Source organism: Python bivittatus, unplaced genomic scaffold, assembly GCF_059951505.1.
Source record: "Python bivittatus isolate LINGU-HERP-01145 unplaced genomic scaffold, Pbiv_v1 ctg000840_np1212, whole genome shotgun sequence".
NCBI classification, from domain to species: Eukaryota; Metazoa; Chordata; class Lepidosauria; order Squamata; family Pythonidae; genus Python; species Python bivittatus.
In genome coordinates, this window is record NW_028277113.1 from 17,338,389 (window position 1) to 17,358,005 (window position 19,617).

At 38.2% G+C, this 19,617-nt stretch overlaps 1 protein-coding gene across 2 annotated transcripts in view; it reads left to right on the forward strand.

The window, feature by feature from the left end:
- Positions 1-290: 290 nt before the first annotated feature.
- DTNBP1 (dystrobrevin binding protein 1) overlaps positions 291-19,617 on the forward strand; it is a 49,513-nt gene continuing 30,186 nt past the window's right edge. Inside the window, exons 1-7 of one of the 2 annotated variants that reach the window (XM_007432257.4) lie at positions 291-446; positions 2,516-2,566; positions 3,492-3,542; positions 5,299-5,359; positions 6,952-7,084; positions 8,628-8,760; positions 18,826-18,848. In XM_007432257.4, coding sequence (XP_007432319.1) covers positions 391-446; positions 2,516-2,566; positions 3,492-3,542; positions 5,299-5,359; positions 6,952-7,084; positions 8,628-8,760; positions 18,826-18,848 — 508 coding nt within the window. In that variant the 5' untranslated portion in view covers positions 291-390. The remainder of the gene's footprint in view (positions 447-2,515; positions 2,567-3,491; positions 3,543-5,298; positions 5,360-6,951; positions 7,085-8,627; positions 8,761-18,825; positions 18,849-19,617) is intronic. The other variant, XM_025169215.2, reaches the window with a different exon arrangement.

Genomic DNA, 19,617 nt, shown 5'->3' on the forward strand with positions numbered 1-19,617 from the left:
GCACCCTCTGCATCTAGCTAACCTCGTCAGGAGGCTGCGTCTTACGTTCATAATAGACAAGCTAGGGGTGGCTATTATTGTGAAATAAGCAACGGGGGTGGAGCATTGGGCGCGCAATACCTTTCCAAGCCCTACATTCTTTGAACCGGGGAAAAAAACAGCAAGGCGGGATTGGCCCGCCCTGAAGGTGGAACTTCTGTTGACAGGCGGAGCGCGTGAAGGAACAGTTGACGGCGAAGCGGCGATCTCATTGGTCGCCCGTTCGAAGCCCCTCCCCTCCCCGCCCCGCCCCGCCCGCCTGCGTCCCGTGCTTCCTGGGTGCCGCAGTGGAGTTGAGGCTTCCAGCTCAGGGCGGTGGGTTCGCCAGCGCGCGCTGGTTACGAGCGGGAGATGTTGGAGAGTTTGCGTGAGCGACTCCTGAGCGTCCAGCAGGATTTGACCTCCGGGTGAGGGGGCGCCGGGGGAAAGTCGTTGCGGGTCCTCTACGCTCCGAGACGGGGAAGGGCGACGCTCGGTCGGTGGGGCTAGGTGGCGGGTCGAAGTCGGGGCTCTGGAATGGCTTGAGTCGCCGAGCACTTTATTTCTGTCCCGTAAAGGGCCACATTCCCGAATAAGCCGTAACTGCGTCAGTCGCTCCGTAAGCAAATGACAAGGGGGAGTGGCTGTAATACCAGACGCTTTTACGCGCGAGTAAGCCCCCTGAGCACAGTGGGGATGAATTTAAGGGAAGCGCCTAAAGGAAGGAAGCGCCTAAACGGGCTTTGCTGCAGGCGTAGGCGCGCCATGAATAAGCCCATTGTGATTCCCTGCGGCTTACCCCTGAGTAAATAGAAGGGGACAGGGTTGTAAAAACGTAAGGTATGGGGGTAGTAGCAGCCTTTCTTGACCAGTACTTAGTTTAACCATTTGTGCCCTGGACTTGACTTTCCTTTTAGTGTCCTAAACTGTCATGCATTTTTGAGGTGGACTCCCTCAAAAGTGCATTTTAATTTTTCTGATATACTTACCCCTGAGTAATAATCGATACTTCTTGCTTCTGTTTTTTTTCTAAATCACCAATTGTAATTTGGATTTGTCAGTTAATAGTCTAACATGCTTTGAGATAGTGTGAGAAAAGCACGCATATAAAAAGTGAAGCTTGGAGCTTTTGCTCAAGTGCAGTGCATCTGAAAGCAAAGTACATTTTTAAAAAAGTAGTTTCAGCTCTTTAAAGAATATGCTCCAACTAAAATGCAATAGGTCCCCCCCCCCCCTTTACAGTAGATGTACTGTAACGTTAAAGCCTGTGGTACAGTTCTGCTCTCCTGATGCGTATAACTTGTGGCTTTGTGGTCAGATTTTTAAAAGTGGCAGCTTTTTTCCTGACAGCCAGTGTGACAGTATTTTCAGTTGCACTTCTTGTTAGGTCTGTTTCCCAACTGCAGTTTTGTTTACATGGTTATTCATGCCACTTTTTGATTAAAAGCAAGAGTGGAATCAGGTTATGTTGTGAACTGTCTAGCATGTTGATGTATTCAGGGCAGAATTGCAAGTGGCTCTGGATTGCCTCAACAATGCTAGCATAAGTATTCCTATCAAGAAAGTCTATTATACAAAGACAATTGCATTGAAAAATCCATATTTAAAAGAATGGCCTATTCCAGAATGTCTTAGGCAAGGATTTTTCCTTATTTTTTATATTGTATTAGACAATCCTTTTTTTCATAAAGGAGCTGAACAGTTACGTTTTTGATACATAATTTTAAACAGTCTATGGCTGTAATTTTTGTGTATTTCAGTAACAGTACTTGATATCTGATAGCCATCTTACAGTATGTTGTGTATCTGTCTTTTCAGTGTCTAGACCAGCCCATTTCTTGGTATAGATGCTATTTTAGGCAACAGAAGATGAAAGCTTTAATATTCCAGGCTATTTAACTTCAAAAGAAGATGCGAATAGCGCAGGTTAAATTACTTAACTGAGATCACCTACTGCAAGCTAACCACATAACTCCCTTTTTAGATGTAAATACTGAAATTCAGACAAGAGTTTACATTTGAAATTAGTGAAAAAAATTCCTTGTTAATAAATGAAAGTGGAGAGTATGTTCTTGTTAATAAAAAAATTGGAAAATTAACAGCAAAGGCAAAAAAAATATCCACAAACGGTAACCTTTTCTAAAAAAGAAAATGCGCAATTGCAATGAGGGTGTTTTCTTGATGTGGGGAAGATTAAAAAAAGATGCTTGTTACCTAATGTGGCACAATCTACTCATATCACTTCAGGGTTATGACTTCCGCTTCATATGCAGAGCAGGATATGTGGTTTGGAAAGGAGAGAGATGAATACCAGAGGAATAGCAATTGGAAAGCAGCATGGATGCAGTAGTTGGGCACATGTTTCCAGTGTTATTTTTAGGTGGTATGAGGAATACAGGGGGACTAGTACATTCAGTGAGTTGGTATTATAAATGTTGAAAAGCTTTTAATTGTGACTTGTAACTAACTTTTCCTCCATCAACATATGTTTTTCTAGGCTGAAGATCTTCAGTGACAAATCAAGAGAAGCTAAAATAAGTAAACAGAGGTACTACTAAATATTTTAACAGTATATTTGTAAAATATGTTTTCATTAAGAAAACTGTACTTTAGTAATAATTATTTCATGGTGTAGGTTTTTAAACCATTCAAAACATATGCTAACAAGACTACAGTTTCTGTTTTGATATTGTGTGCAGGGGTTTAAAATTTAATATCCTTTTAAATAATAGCAAAATATAGTATTAGGTGGTATGTTCCAGTCATTGTTGTTATACCAAATGTATGTGTGCCAGTATGGGGAGCTGCACTGCATCATAAGCTAGATTGGTACAGGTAATTACTTAATGTACAGGGTCACTTAATGACTGCCCTGTTTAGTGACTGTTCAAAGTTATGATGGCAGTAAAAAAGTAACTTTATGACCAGCCCTTGCACTTATGACTGTCACAGCATCTCTGCAGTCATGTGATCGAGATTCAGGTGCTTTGCAACCAGTGGGTGTTTATGATGGTTGCAGCACCCTGCCATCATGTGATCGCCATTTGTGCACTTCACAGCCAGCCTCTGACAAGCAAAGTCAATGGAGAAGCTGCCAGTAAAATCGCAAGTGGTGGTCATATGATGTCTCACTTAACGGCCGCATTGCTTAGTGATGGAGATGCCAGTCCCAGTTGTGGTCATTAAACAAGGACTACCTGTATCTGTACTCTTGAGAAGTCTGATTTGGCAAGAGGAGACAACAGTGTGCCATTACAAAGTGTAAAAGTCATTTGATTTGACAGCTTAGAATTTTCTAGAGGCCAAACAAACCAACAAAATTCCATTTCCAGTTAGCTGAACTCTGGTGATATTATGACTATCATCTGATTTTTTTAAAAAATGGTCTGTTGATCCTACAGATCCTAAAGTTCAATTTAAAATCATTTTGAATGTGTGTATCTCTAAGATGTGCCTATAATTTTTTATTATAGGACTGCACAGAGTTTACCAAAATTTTCTGCTGGTTTAGTTTTGCTGAGTAGGTAAGTTTCTTCTGTACACTCTCACTGTTTTCTGACAATGTTGTCAATCTGCTTATCTTTCTGGAGACGGAGGTATGACTACAGTAGATGTTGTAGGGAATTCCCTTATTTTTATATTGCTTTCTTAATTGAAAAGCAGTAAATAATAGTATAAAAATCAGTAAACTCACTGGTACAATGGCTTTACTCTCATTAATGACACTAAATACACTCAAGGGTGTTTATGAAATGCAGAATTTTAGCTTTTGTGCAGTTCCTAGGAGTTCTAGAGTATATTCTGACAAAAAGACCATTGAATACTTGAACCAACTGAATACTTGTTAGACTGGCTGTGCACTAGTTTGTAAAGAAGTATAATTGAATATATGTGACTGAGCTCCCAAGAAGTGGTATATAATTGCAGCCTAATATCACAATCCTATTCATATCTTTTAAGTTAAATCCCATTGAATTTACATCCAAAATGAGGCATGATTGTAGTCTAAATTTAATTACATGAATGATGTAAGCACAAATTACATATTGGTAATACAGAAAACAGTGCTTATATAAGATTAACTAATGTTCAGATTGGAAAACTTTGTTCTTGATTTTAAGGGAAAACTTATCTCATTTTAAAGGAAAGCTTATTTTCTATTTTTTTTCCCATTTTCATTTTACTTGTGGAAGTGTAAACTGGTTATTCAAAACTATTTACATAACCTACATTTGGAGTTTTCCGAATCTGTAGGTTTAGTGTCTGTGTTGGGTTAGTGACCACAGCAGAATTTCAGTTTTCATTTAAAATGTATGGTGTTGGCTCAAATTATGCTAGACTTAATAATTTTAGAGAAAAGCACGAAAAGACTTCTACAGGTAGTCCTTGCTTACTGACAGTAATTGAGACTGGGAACTCCGTAGCTTAGCAACACGAGCATAATGCGCAACTTCACGTGACTAAGCCTACTTACAACGGCAATTCCAGTTGCTGTTGTTAGGTGAATCCCACGTGCTCACAGTGTCCTGTGGTCACATGATAGCCATTTGCAAACTCCTGCTGGCTTTCTTGTTGACTTTGCATGTTGGAAGCTGGCAGTGAAGGTCACAAATGGCAATCATATGACTTCAGAATGCTGCAATGTTGTAATTGCAAGCTGGTTGCCAAGCTTCTGAATCGCAATCACATGACCATGGGGATGCTGCAATGGCTGCAACTATGAGGACCAGTTGTAAGTCCCCCTCATTCAGCGTCGTTGTAACTTTGAATGAGTAGACATTAAGTGAGGACTACCTGTACTGGCACATGAGAAAAGATGAGAAGTGTGAACATTGGTATAACTGGCTTAAACCATGGATTTTTTGCCACTGAATTTTTAAGAGGGTTGTACCCAATGTTTCATGGGTACACTTCTAATGGCACAGTAGGACTCAGTATGCTCACTTCTGCACTTCAAATCCATACCTTTCTGGAGAAAATTCCATGGAAAAATGAATCAAAATGAGTCAGTTCTTCAAGCCTTTTAGTGCCAGTCATTTGATCTTAAAATGAAATTCTGTACATACTTATTTGGGAGTAAGTCAGATTGTTCTGATGATCTTATTGTAAAATTCTGAAACATGCTAATCTAAAAAAATGTTCTGTAACCTTGTGGTGTTTTTATGAAAATAAATCTAAGCTGTGACAAATATAAGCACATGAGATCAGCAGCATTTGATACGTTTATGGTCATCAGTTTAAATATAAGTGTTTATGCTATTTCTCTTTCCTTTTGTGAAGGTATGAAGATTCTTGGGCAGCACTTCACAAAGGAGCAAAAGAGTGTGCAAAAGCTGGAGAGGTAATACTAAAACTTTTGCAATACAAATGTAAGTTGTCACATACTCTGCATAGTCAGTCTCAGTCTGTAATCATGAAGGCATAGTTTCTAAACAGTCTTCAAAGGTAATCATATGTATCACGTATTGTAATTGTGTTAACAAAATGTTCCAAGTGTGTGAAAAACTGAAGCCTGCTATCTGTGGTTAAGACCTGTAGCAATTGGTACAGCAGGTATATATAGCAGAGAATATTTTGGATTATGGAGATTGTTTGAGTTTTTATGACAGAGTCTTATCCATCAGCATCACTAGTGTATCCTGTTCAGAACACTAACATTACATCTGAGTTCTTGAACCACCAACTCAGTAGTGGTTTAGACAAAACTTAATATATTGTTTCCTCTCAATGCAATTCAATATAACATTGATTGCAGTACATTTGATACTTCATGATTTTGTTTGAATTAGATACTAAACTAAAGTCACCATCTAAAGTCACCAGCTGTGTTCACATAAACAAATATAGCAGGGAAATGCAAATATTATCCTTATTAGGGCTGTAGAAAATACAGTATTGATTCAGAAATTCAAATAGTTTTTGAAATGATTTGACTCGCTTTTCCAAAGTAAGATGTTAAATCAGATGTCTTTACAAAACCTGTTTGGACCTTGAATTAGTTTCTTTTCTAAATTGATTTAGAAGCATTGGATGAGTTGACAATCTGAATTGAGTTGACAATTATATGTATTGTTTATTTCTATTCACTATACTGAATTTAATACAGACTGACATTAGCTTTAATGCTCTGTTCTCTTTTAACCATTTCAGTGATTTGTTGAATAAGATATAACATCCAATGCTAAAAATTAGGAAACCACAGTATGCTTACTGGGATGTATGAAGCTGCTATTAGTTGCAGTAGATTCATTGGATCCAGCCCCTAAGCTCTGAATGTCCTTGTGTTATTGCCATTTTAGATGTTTGAAGAAAGCAAATACGTAAGACAAGATTCAGCAAAAGATTGTATAAACTTCAAAATCAATAGTAGGACAAATGCTTAGCCATATATTTATATCTTGCTCTTCAGTGTTAATTTCTCTAATTTTGCTAAAGAGAGTTATGTAAGTTTGTGTTTGCAGCAGGAAAGATCTAGGTTACTGAATTATGAGAAAATATAAATACATTAGACTGAGGAAGATAGTAATAGACTGAATAAAATAGAATGTAATATGACAATTTAACATGTATTGTAACCTTACAATTTATGTTTAATTGAATTTTTCATACTCTAAATAAACTGTGAAGGTTGTTCTTTTTACTTTTGGAAAAACTATGGGCAGAAAAAGGGTTTAAAAATAGTTGCAAAAATGGACATTTCTTTTGAAATACTAGTTTTGTATTATGTTGAAAAGTATTGAATTTAATTTAAAAAAATACTCTATAAGGCCCATGGAATCAATTGCTCTGAATTAGTTATTTTACTTACAGCTAAGTGGGAATGGAAATCTGCAGCTATGAAATCACTTAAGGCTTTGGTCTGTCTATTCAGAGCTTGAAACTAAATAATAAAGTTGGTAACTGTAATTATATTCTTGACTTTAAATACTTCAGCTGGTAGATAGTGAAGTTGTGATGCTTTCTGCCCACTGGGAGAAAAAGAGAAGTAGTCTTTTGGACCTTCAAGACCAGCTCCAACAAATTCCAGTATTTCTGGCAGGCTTGGAATCTACAACAGCTAGCCTGAGTAAGTGTGCATTCAGTTTATTTTTTATTTCATAGATTTATACCCAGATCCTTAGAAAATTGTGAAGATATCCTTATATCACTGCTAATTATTAAAAATGAGTGGGATATTTATTTTTTGCCCAGCCCAAACTCCAATAAAATCATTAGTTCTTTTCATAGGAGGGGGCACATCATTTTAGGAGGTTGCAATATTAAAAAGTTTGAAAGATGCTGTTATGAGCAAATAATCCTGAGTTGTGTAACTTAGGTGTATTTTTAAAAGTACTCACTAGGGGGTCCTCAAGGACTAGTTTTTCAAATCATTGGCTTGAGTTCAGCTTTTTATTATTGGTAGTAATTAATTCTCTATTGAAAACAGAACAGCTTAAACATATCATTAGTAGGACTGCTCAAATTAATATAAAATGGAGTGCAGACTTGCAAGTTCTGAAGAACTCTTCATGAAATGTGATATTATAAAAACAGTAAGTGGAAAGGAAAGATGAAATCCAGAAAAACGTGGCTGGATGTTCAAAGCCATGATGTTTGCAGTTTCAAACAGATAAACAGATACCAGTGTTTCTGGATCTGCCATATCAAGACTCTATTCACCACTATTGCTAGATAGGGTCTCATTGCAATTTGTTTCAGGGGTGATGTAAGTTACTATTTTCTTATATTAATTTGTATTTTAAAGGTACTCTTTTTAAAATTCCTTTCTTAAGGGTTTGAAAATAAACTATAGAGATTTGTGAAAGCCTGCCTTAGTGAAAAGAGCTGAACTTTATAAGTCAAAATTCTGAATTTGTTTCAGTTTTGATTCTCTGAGACAGAAAATGAATTCTGAGCTTGCCATCCTGCCTTTCAGCATACTTCAGAATATTGAATACAGTGATGAAGTAAAGGGGAATGAAAGGATGGGTTTCCATTCTCTAGTGTCCTTATGCAGTGCTATAGGTGCAGAAAGCACAGTAATCAATAGATGTAATTCCTCTGAGAATTACTGCCATTGCAGTGCTTTTTAGGGCTCAGAAAGAGCTGCCAAAATGATTTTCTCAGCTTTGGATTAGTTTGGGAAATAAGCTGAATTATTTTTGATTGAGGAGTTGAGGGCTCAGGAGCAAGCCTGCCACTTCTAATCTTCATTTCTCAAATAATTATTTTAGAAAACTCTTGGAAAACAGTGTGTACTATGTAACTGACCATCTCAACTAGTCTTCTCCAAATTACCTGATGGGAAGATACGTTAGAATTGAAAGGGAAGCAGGTGTCCTATGATACTTCCTCTCTCCCTTTAATTCATTTGCTGTACCAATTTTATCACAAGGCCTGTGAAATGGAAAGGAGGGTTCCCCATGAAAACAATTCATGACAGCAAGAAAAATTGTCCTTGAATCTTTCTGCATATTTGCTTCTTGAAATGTCCCTGCTGTGAGGGTTTTGGGGGTTTTGGTAGTGATGTAATACATGAAATTCTTTAGCGTGAAATTGTATCAGTAGCAATTATAATCTGTTAAAGAAGTGATACTTACATACTCTGTTTGAATATTTTGTTAACAAAGTCCAGTTGGAAGCACATTTTAAAGAAATGGAGCATCATTTATTATATCTTGAGGATCTTTGTGGACAGTGTGAATTGCAAAGATACAAGCATATGCAAGTATTACAGCTTGAAAATTACAAGAAGACAAAACGGTAAGTTTGAATATATTTGATTTACTCACAGAATCCTATCTTATATGTAAGCAAATATATTAAACTTTTTCTTGTTTGAGGATTGCAAAAACTTTCATGTATGCAGAATTCTTGTGGAAAATTATTAAAATGCTTGCTGGTTAAGAATTCCTAAGGTTGTATTCCTGTAGGATTAGTTGGCTACTAGGCTTTTCTTCTGAGTAAACATGTTTAGGCTTATACTGTGTATGCATTAGTTTGTTTTGGGTTTTAAGATTTCATCTTTTACTCATCATGGGGTCTTCATCTGTCACATTTGTTAGTTCCTCGGAACAGAAGAAAAAAAAAAACTGTCAGCAATAGCAGGGACCAGCAAGTTTTGGATGAGCTGAATGTTAAATTTGTTCCTCAAGTTGTCACTCTTCCCTCAAGAAAATCACAGTATCTTATTTCCTGTTGGCAAGTGAGCATAAGATGAATAGGTGTTAGGAATAAACTTGAATCAATTGATCACAAGGGAATCCATGATTATTTAACTGGAAGGCCAATTAAAACTAGAATTTTGATTTTTAAAAGGGGTCTTTAAGAAAATTTGGATATAAATTAGGTGAGATGAATTAGAGGGCTTATGAAGTGGTCTCATACCTGGTAAGTAGTTATCAGATAAGAACATTAAAGAGAAAGTATTAAAAAAAAAAAGAGCAAGGTATTTTTATCAGATCAGTTTATTACAAAATAATAAGTAACCTTGTTTTCCCTGGATATATTGGATTAGAACTCCTATAATCTCTGACCATTAGTCAAGAACGGTGGGTAGGTGGCATATCCTGCCTCCCAGAAGAGCAGTCTAGCCTCATCCATTGGATAGCGAAGGAACAATTGTAGAGATTTGTTATCGCTTTTCTGCAAAGAGTAATTGGCTTTGACTGCCAGTTGCCCTATGACTGAAGAGCAGACTAGAAGCCTGCCTTTGGCATCTCTAATCAGAGCTTATGTATAAATTATTTTTTAAAAATTGCTCATTCCTTTTGCACCTTGAGAACAATTTGATAGTGAAATAAATATCTGTGGTAAAATAAAACAAGCCACAAAGTCCAATTTTTTATCAGGAGAAGATGAGATACGTGCTTTCTTTACAGAAAGTAAGGTTACCACAGTTAGCAGAGCTAGGTAACTAATTTTACTTTTTTTTGTTTCAAGGAATTGTTATTACAATTAAATCTTTTGAAATCATAGAAGATTTCTGGCCCTGATGGTTTTCCAGTAGGTTCATATAAAAAGTATATTGGGATTTTTTTGTATTTTATGAGAAATTGAAACTAATTTTTTTTCAAACAAATCCTTACCCTTTAGTTTTAGTGAGATGGATATTATAATTATTCCCAAGATGGACAAGGATAGTGTTTTAATTATAGACCTGTTTCTTTGAAAATATCAGTATTAAGATTTGAAGAGCTACTTTGGACTGTAGATTACAGTTTATTTCTCTGATTATTGAACATCGCAGGCTATATTGATATAAAACTGTCCAGAGTTGCTGGGAGTTGGGTGGCATATACATTTAATAAATAAATAATGAGGGCATCAAGCTTCTGATAGTACCAGATTTTTAACAAATGTTTTGCTCTTAACTCATCATAGATACTAGCAGCAATGGTTTCTTGGAAGGTTTAAGACAGATTTTGATTTGGGATCCCTCCAAATTTTATATTTTGGATTGGTATGATTTACTCATCCTTTAAGTCATGTATAATTATTAATGGTGTGCTCTCTCTTTGGGTACAAGCTAATGATCCTCTCTTTGTCCCTTTCTTGATATGTTGTTTATCAATATTTGAATTAACTTTTTGAAAAAGGGGAAAGGATATAACCTAATGAACAATATGATAATCATTTTTTGAGTTCTGTTTACAATATAATTTTTCAGGCTTTTTTTTTCTTTTTTCTTCATTTCTGTGAGGAATTGGAATTAGAGTCCAAGCTGAATTAATTATGTAATGATATGTTCACTTATAATACCACATATATGCTTTTACAGTGGTCATTGCTTAGCGACCACTCATTCAGCGACTGTTCAAACTTACAATGGTGCTGGAAAAGTTCCAGCCATTGCAGCAATCCCATGATCACATGATTGCAATCTGATGCCTGGCTGTGATTACGATGTTGCAGCGTCCCATGGTCATGTGATCCATGGTCATTTGCAAACTTTGCCGCCTTCCTACAAGCAGTGTCAATGGGAAAGCCAGCAGAAGGTTGTAAATGGTGACCATGTGACATCCTTGCTTAACAGCCCATGGTGATTTGCTTAACAATGGCAACTGGAAGTGCCAGAATTTCTGTCGCTAAGTGGCACAGTCACGTGACATCCCACTTTACGACTGCATCACTTAGTGATGGAAATTCTGGTCCCAATTGCTGTTGTTAACTGAGGACTACCTGTAGTTATATTTCTCTGGTAGCACCTTTATGAAAGGAATTGTATTGGAATGCCAGTTTATGCCTGTTAGTTACTAATTGATTATAGAACTTAATGCCTTGAGAAGAGACAGTAGATCCAAGGATATGCCCTGCTGTGTTTCCTTATCTCTCTCCTTCAGCAGTAAAGTACAGGTCATCTTGTTAGAATAATAATTAAGGGTTTGACACCTCTCACATATCAAAGCTATATTGCCTTCCAAGAAATTGTAATGTTTTCAGTCTATGAAGGATAACTATGTCTTCATTTGTAGTTATCTTGTTTTCGTATCAGTTGTAAAGCAGTTCTATCTATTGCACTCTTCTGTTAATATATACACTCAGTTGTCTTTGATCAGCATTCTACATAAGACCTGTGTAACCTTGGGACTCCTGCTCTCGGCTTATCTGGATGTAAGGAAGCAATTACTATAAGTAGCTAGCTTTGCAACGTAAAATGATTGTTTGAATTCTTGCCAGTTGTTGGTGTTTACTGGGTGAGTTTTCTACCACATTTACCACTATTATTTTGACATTACATCACATTCATACTGTTCTCTCTGTCTCTCTCTGTCTCTCTCTCTCTCTCTCTCTATATATATATACACATTTGTTGATTGATATAAAATAACATATAAAATGAAAGTGTACTAGTAAAATATTAGTAATTGCTCCTAATTAAAAGAAAGAAACCCTTCATGGATCACTGCCTTGTCATGGCAAAGGGGCTTGGGTAACTCAATGAAGCCATGAGCTATGCCGTGCAGGGCCACCCAGGACGGACAGGTTGTGACAGAGAGTTCTGACAAAATGTGGTCCACTGGAGAAGGAAATGGCAACCCACTCCAGTATCCTTGCCAAGAAAACCCCATGGACAATGTCAAAAGGCTAAAAGATATGATGCTGGAAGATGAGCCCCTCAGGTCGGAAGGTGTCCAGTATGCTACTGGGGAAGAGCGGAGGGCAATTCCAAGTAACTCGAGAAAGAGTGAAGTGGCTCAGCCAAGGCTGAAAGGACATTCAGCTGTGGATATATTTGGAAGCGAAAAGAAGGTCCGATGCTGTAAAGAACAATATTGTATAGGAACCTGGAATGTAAGATCTATGAACCAGGGCAAGCTGGATGTGGTCAAACATGAGATGACAAGGTTGAACATTGACATCTTGGGAATCAGCAAATTAAAATGGATGGGAATGGGTGAATTTAATTCAGGTGACCATTATATCTACTTCTGTGGGCAAGAAACCCTTAGAAGAAATGGAGTAGCATTCATAGTCAATAAGAGAGTGGGAAAGGCAGTAATGGGGTACAACCTCAAAAACGACAGAGTGATCTCAGTGCGGATCCAAGGCAAACCATTCAACATCACAGTAATCCAAGTCTGTGCCCCAACCACTGATGCCGAAGAAGCTGAAGTTGACCGCTTCTATGAAGATCTACAACACCTTCTAGAACTAGCACCAAAAAAAGATGTCCTTTTCATCATAGGGGATTGGAATGCCAAAGTAGGCAGTCAAGAAATAATCGGAATAACAGGCAAGTTTGGCCTTGGAGTACAGAATGAAACAGGACAAAGGCTAATAGAGTTCTGTCAAGAGAACAAGCTAGTCATAGCAAACACTCTTTTCCAGCAACACAAGAGACGACTCTACACATGGACATCACCAGATGGTTAATACCGAAACCAGATTGATTATATACTTTGCAGCCAAAGATGGAGAAGCTCTATACAGACAGCAAAAACAAGACCAGGAGCTGACTGTGGCTCAGATCATGAGCTTCTTATTGCAAAATTTAGGCTTAAATTGAAGAGCGTAGGGAAAACTACTAGACCACTCAGGTAAGACTTAGATCATATTCCTTGTGAGTACACAGTGAAGATGATGAATAGATTTAGGAGTTTAGATTTGGTAGACAGAGTGCCTGAAGAACTATGGATGGAGGTTCGTAACATTGTACAGGAGGCAGCAACTAAAACCATCCCAAGGAAAAAAAAATTCAAGAAAGCAAAATGGCTGTCCGATGAGGCTTTACAAATACCTGTGGAAAGAAGGAATGTGAAAAGCAAGGGTGAAAGGGAAAGATATAAGCAACTGAATGCAGATTTCCAGAGAATAGCAAGGAGAGATAAGAAGGCCTTCTTAAATGAACAGTGCAAAGAAATTGAGGAAAACAATAGAATGGGGAAGACTAAAGATCTCTTCAAGAAAATTGGAGATATCAAAGGAACGTTTAGTGCAAAGATGGGCATGATGAAGGACAAAAAAGGCAGGGACCTAACAGGAGCAGAAGAGATTAAGAAGAGATGGCAAGAATACACAGAAGAACTATACAAGAAAGATCTTAATGTCCCTGATGTCCCAGCTGGTGTGATCACTGACCTTGAGCCAGACATCCTAGAGAGCAAAGTCAAGTGGGCCTTAGGAAGCATTACTAACAACAAAGCTAGCAGAGATGACAGTATTCCAGGTGAGATATTTAAAATACTAAAAGATGATGCTGTTAAAGTGCTGCACTCAATATGCCAACAAGTTTGGAAAATGCAACAGTGGCCACGGGATTGGAAAAGGTCAGTTTACGTTCCAATTCCAAAGAAGGGCAATGCCAAAGAATGCTGAAACTACCGCACAATTGTGCTCATTTCACATGCTAGCAAGGTTATGCTCAAAACCCTACAGGCTAGGCTTCAGCAGTATGTGAACCGAGAACTACCGGATGTACAAGCTGGGTTTTGAAGAGGCAGAGGAACTAGAGATCAAATTGCAACATTTGCTGGATCATGGAGAAAGCACGAGAGTTCCAGAAAAACATCTACTTCTGCTTCATTGACTATACAAAAGTCTTTGATTGTGTGGATCACAACAGACTGGCAAATTCTTAAAGAGATTGGGGTACCAGACCACCTTACCTGTCTCCTGAGAAATCTCTATGCGGGCCAAGAAGCAACAGTTAGAACCGGTCATGGAACAACCGATTGGTTCAAAATAGGGAAAGGAGTACGACAAGGCTGTATACTGTCACCCTGCTTATTTAATTTATATGCAGAGTACATCATGAGAAATGCCAGGCTGGAAGAATCACAAGCTGGAATTAAGATTGCAGGGAGAAACATCAACAACCTCAGATATGCAGACGATACCACCCTAATGGCAGAAAGTGAAGAAGAACTAAAGAGCCTCTTGATGAGGGTGAAAGAGGAGAGTGCAAAAGCTGGCTTGAAACTGAACATTAAAAAAACTAAGATCATGGCATCTGGACCCATTAATTCCTGGCAAATAGAAAGGGTAGAAATGGCAGCAGTAACAGACTTCATTTATTTGGGCTCCAAGATCTCTGCAGACAGAGACTGCAGCCATGAAATTAAAAGACGCTTGCTCCTTGGGAGGAAAGCTGTGGCAAACCTAGACAGCATGTTAAAAAGCAGAGACATCACTTTGCCAACAAAGATCTGCATAATCAGAGCTGTGGTTTTTCCAGTAGTAATGTATGGCTGTGAGAGCTGGACCATAAAGAAGGCTGAGCACCGAAGAATTGATGCCTTTGAACTGTGGTGCTGGAGAAGACTCTTAAGAGTTCCCTGGACTGCTAGGAGGTCAAACCAGTCAATCTTAAAGGAAATCAACCCTGACTGCTCATTGGAAGGATTGATAATGAAAGTCAAGCTTAGATACTTTGGTCACCTAATGTGAAGAGAGGACTCTTTGGAAAAGACCCTGATGCTGGGAAAGATTGAAGGCAAAAGGAGAAGGGGATGGCAGAGGATGAGATGGTTAGATAGCGTCACTGAAGCAGTGAGCATGAAACTGAGGAAACTTAGGGAGGCAGTGAAGGACAGGAAGGCCTGGCACAGTATGGTTCATGGGGTCACAAAGAGTCGGACATGACTTAACGACTGAACAACAAAAAAGAAAGAAAATAAATGCTACAATTCTGTTCCTTTATAATATTTTCTCAGATGCCTTCGTTACCAGTAGTCCTCACTTAACGACCCTCTTTGGAACTGGCAACTCTGTCGCTAAGTGAAGTGGTCACTAAGTGGGCAATCATGTGACCACAATTGTGCTTTCCAACTGGAAAGATACAAGACTACTTGGTTTCACATATTTGGCTTTTGTTTGCCTCCTAACCACTCCCCTGCCCTTTGGAATGCTTGAGTGCCTGCTTACTGTCTTCTACACAAAAGCAATGTGATTGCACTGGAGCCTGGGACTGGGAGCCGTGGGCATGCTACGCAAACCGCTTACTCTCCTGAAATTCTTTCCAGTCTCTCCAGTCTGTGGGGAGAGGGGGGAGGAAAAAAGCAAGTGATTTCTCTAGGCAATCTCTCCATTGCCTGACCCTTCTCCCCTTGCAGAGCAGAGAGAAAGGAGCGGAAGGGATTTAAAGAGAGTAAACTGTGTGTTCTTCTTGACACATTGAAATAATGAGATTGTACTGGGAGCCCGGAACTGGGAGCCCTGGGCGTGCTATGCAGACAGCTTACTTTCTTGAAAGTCTTTCCTCTCCAATCTCTCCACTGTGCAGGGGGATGGGAGGTGGGAAGGGTCAGGCAAAGGAGAGATTACCTACAGAAATTGGTGTGGGGAGGTTGCACGAGGGTGTGAGGGAGGTTCAGAGAGGGTGTGCAAGGTTGCAAGGGAGTGCGTGAGAGGCATTGCGTGAGTTGGGGAGGGTGTGAGGTGTGTGAGAGGCATGGCATGGGGAGGGTGTGTGAGGGTGCATGAGAGGTTGGCGCAGGGAGGGTGTGCAAGGGTGTGAGGGAATGTTGGGGAGGGTATGTGAGGGTGCAAGGAAGTGAGGGGTGCTTTGCAGGTTGGGGAGGTTGCACAGGGGTGTGTTAGTGGCTGGTGTGCAAATGCAGGGGCTGGGGGAGGGTGTGTGGGTGGAGGAGACTTATCCCAGCAACTTGCAATCTTCCCTGCTGGCTTCCTCATTGACTTCTGTGGAAGACGGCAGGGAAATTGCAAATGGTGGTCACATGATCGTGGGATGCTTGGCAACTGGTTGTAAGTGCAAATAGGTTGCCAAGCATCCAGATCGCGATATTGCATATTCATAATAATATGCTAAGATTAAGAAATTAAGATTGTTGAATGATATGCTATTTAAGTAAACTAAGAACCAGTAGTGTGTTCCAAATTTCACTTAAAAGAGATTATTTTTATTATTATTTATTATATTTATTATTTTATTACTTATTCTTATCTGTCAAAAGGAATTGTCTTGAAGCATGATGGTATTATACAGTTAAAACTTTTCCAGAGCACAATACCATTTATATAGAAATGAAAATCTGCTCTCTTTGGTTTAAGTCAGGCATTTTGAAACTTTTTTGGTTACAGCACCTCTGCTGGCTCCCAAACTGTGCACCACGGCACCCTGGGGTGCTGCTGTGAACTCACTAACAATTCCATTTTTTAAGTAGCAAAATATCCCACAGTGCCTCTGTGAATTTGCTGTGGTGCCACAGGGCACTGCAGCACGCTGTCTGGGAACTGTGAGCTTAAACATTGTGAATACAGACTTGTTTTAAATATTTATTTGACCAGTGTTGTTAAAAATTAACATTCATGTTGATTTTTGATTGTGCACAATCATATCTGTTCTGATATGTTTGACTCCAAAATATCATATTTAGCCAAAAGGAAGCTTATTCTGAACGGAAGATTATTCCTGTCTCTAATGAAAAATAGATAGAAAAAAATACATAAAAACTAACAATTTACTTACCTTCAGAATATAGGAAAGTAAATTACATATACAATAAATAAAATAAATCCACTGACATACTCTCTCAGCTTTTTTCTTATCAATATCCAAATATCCTTTGTATCCAGATCCTTCTCAACATGTCTTCTGCCTTTAGTAATATTGATTGTTGGTAGATTTTCATGGCTGTTTTGACTCCACTCCAGTTTCTCAGATTGTTAAATTAGTGTCTCCATTAATGGAAACTTCCCTGCTTTTCTCTTCTGTGTTGCAAACCTGTTGGGGTTCTTCATTCTTTTTATTTTATTTTTGTTCTCTATTCTTGGATAATTGAATCCTGTGACTTTCAGAGTCACCTAGATGCTGATGAAATTAAGCTGAAGCTCTCCCTTTTGTGTTCATTAATATATCTCTGCCTGCTTATTTGATTTGGCCTCCTGGATACCTCCTACAGCCTAGCTAAATATACCAGACACTAAATTACTTTCCAGTCCGGAATATATCTCTTGATTATTGATTATTCCCTATGGCTACCAGTAAATTCCATGATCAGCGGCTGTTCGTGTTGAGTGGGAAACTATTCTGTTCCTATACATACATCTAGAACAGAGAGCAGTTTTTAAAAAAACCACCAGTGAACTTTTCAGGATGTATTTTTGTAAGGTTTGAATTTTTTTAGTGTGTGTGAGAATGCTTTATTTACCATGAAACTGTAATAGGCTAAGTCAAGCAAGCATACTTGTTTGTGTGTCATTGCATGGATAATGCCTATCTATGAATGCATAATGAAATTTAATGTATTTTTCCAAATTAATTGGGGTTGTCCTATTTTCCATACATAAATTAAGAAAAGCAATGTATATTTGAACATTAGAAAATATTTTTGCAAACTTCTGTCCAGGATTTTTTCTTGATTGTTATTCTCAGAACTTTTTTTAGAATAAAAAGAATAGCATAAGCATGCTTTTAAATAAATAAATGTTTTTAAGATCCATGGCCAACTTCATTATCAGAGGAATACATTTCCATGTAAATCATTTGAGATTTTTTAAGGGAAACAACAGTTTTTAAAAAAATTATTAAGAGAGCAGGAACAGAATAAATCACCTATTCCCAGAAATAAAACCATACAAAGTAATTACAAAACCCTAAGGTTTTGTTGCTACCTTTTGACTTCATATTAATGGTTGCAAGAATTGATAGCATACTTTTGAGATCACGTTTGTCAGTTGTGTAAACTTAAATAAATATGCAGATTAGCTATTCTGCAAAAATAATTACCATCTATAGACACTGATATTTAGGCTTCAAATGAGTTTGCTCTGGATAATAACTAGGTAGAAATTTGCAAAACCCACCATTACAGAGATGGAAAGTTCCAGGGAGCACTTGAATGTCTTTTTCTTCTGGAACATGCAGATCCAGCTGTTTCAGAGCTGCATTCTAGAAGAAAAGCAGAATTTTCTGGCGTTCCCAGACATGGTGAGTTTTGTACATCCCTAATATCTCTTAAAAAATTCTAATCCTGTAAAGGGGTGCATGCATCCTTTTTGGAATGAGAATTGCACTTGACCTTTGGATTCAATTCAGTTCAATTCAATTCAAACCTTTATTGGCATTGCTGACCTTTGGATGATAACCTAAGAGCCACAAACCAGGAGGAAAAAATGATTTAATGGAAATTTTCATTGAATGTAAAATTTATTATTGTAATATTAAGTAAAAATTAGGATTTGCTGCCAGTGTTTCAAGGAACTATATGGGCCACTTTAACTCTTTCAGGGGCTACATGAAACCCTGGATTCTTAAGTTGTGTACATCTTCAACTTCTTTATAACTTTTTTCTAGTGCCTGCAAGAACACGTTTTGCACAATTAAATCTGTGATATACATTATGTTTTTTTCTTTTTCTTTTACAGGAAAGAACTTGAAATCTTCAAAGGTATTTGTTGTTGTTGTTGTTATTGTTGTTGTTAGTTTTAAAGATCAAATATAATGTGTCCCCAGTGGAAGAGCATCTGCTAGTGGTATGGATTCTTTACTCTTCTCCCCCCTTCAGATCTGCTCCAAAAGATTGAAAGCTTCTTTGAAGCAAAGTTGAGGCTTTTACCAGGATTAGATAAGTGGCCAGGAGAGAAAATAAAAGTCTGTTATATAACTTTATATGATGCCAGTAATAAATAACAGCTGTATTGCCTTTGTTACAATATAAGTTTGCTTATTTCAGCTGCAGCTATCATCGTACAAACAGAGATCTTGATATGTCTCTCTTGCTGTATATTCTGGTGACAGTAGAGTGTTATGTACAATTGCAGTGATGATCTTGGTAATACAGATAGTCCTTGCTTAAACAATGGTAATTGGGACTGGCAACTCCATTAAGTGACACGGTTGTAAAGCATGACGTCACATGACCATGCTGACTTACGACAGCAATTGCGGCAGTCCCAGTTGATGTCATTAGGTGAACCCCATGTGGTCATAATGTCCCACAGTCATGTGATCGCCTTTTGCAACCTCCTGCTGGCTTCCTGTTGACTTTGCTTTTTGGAAGCTAGCAGTGAAAGTCACAAATGGTGATCATGTGACTGCAGGATGCTGTGACCGTCATAATTGTGAGCTGGTTGGCAGGCACCTAAATTGCAATCACGTGGCCATGGGGATGCTGCAACAGCTGCAACTATAAGGACCAGTTGTAAGTCCCCCTCATT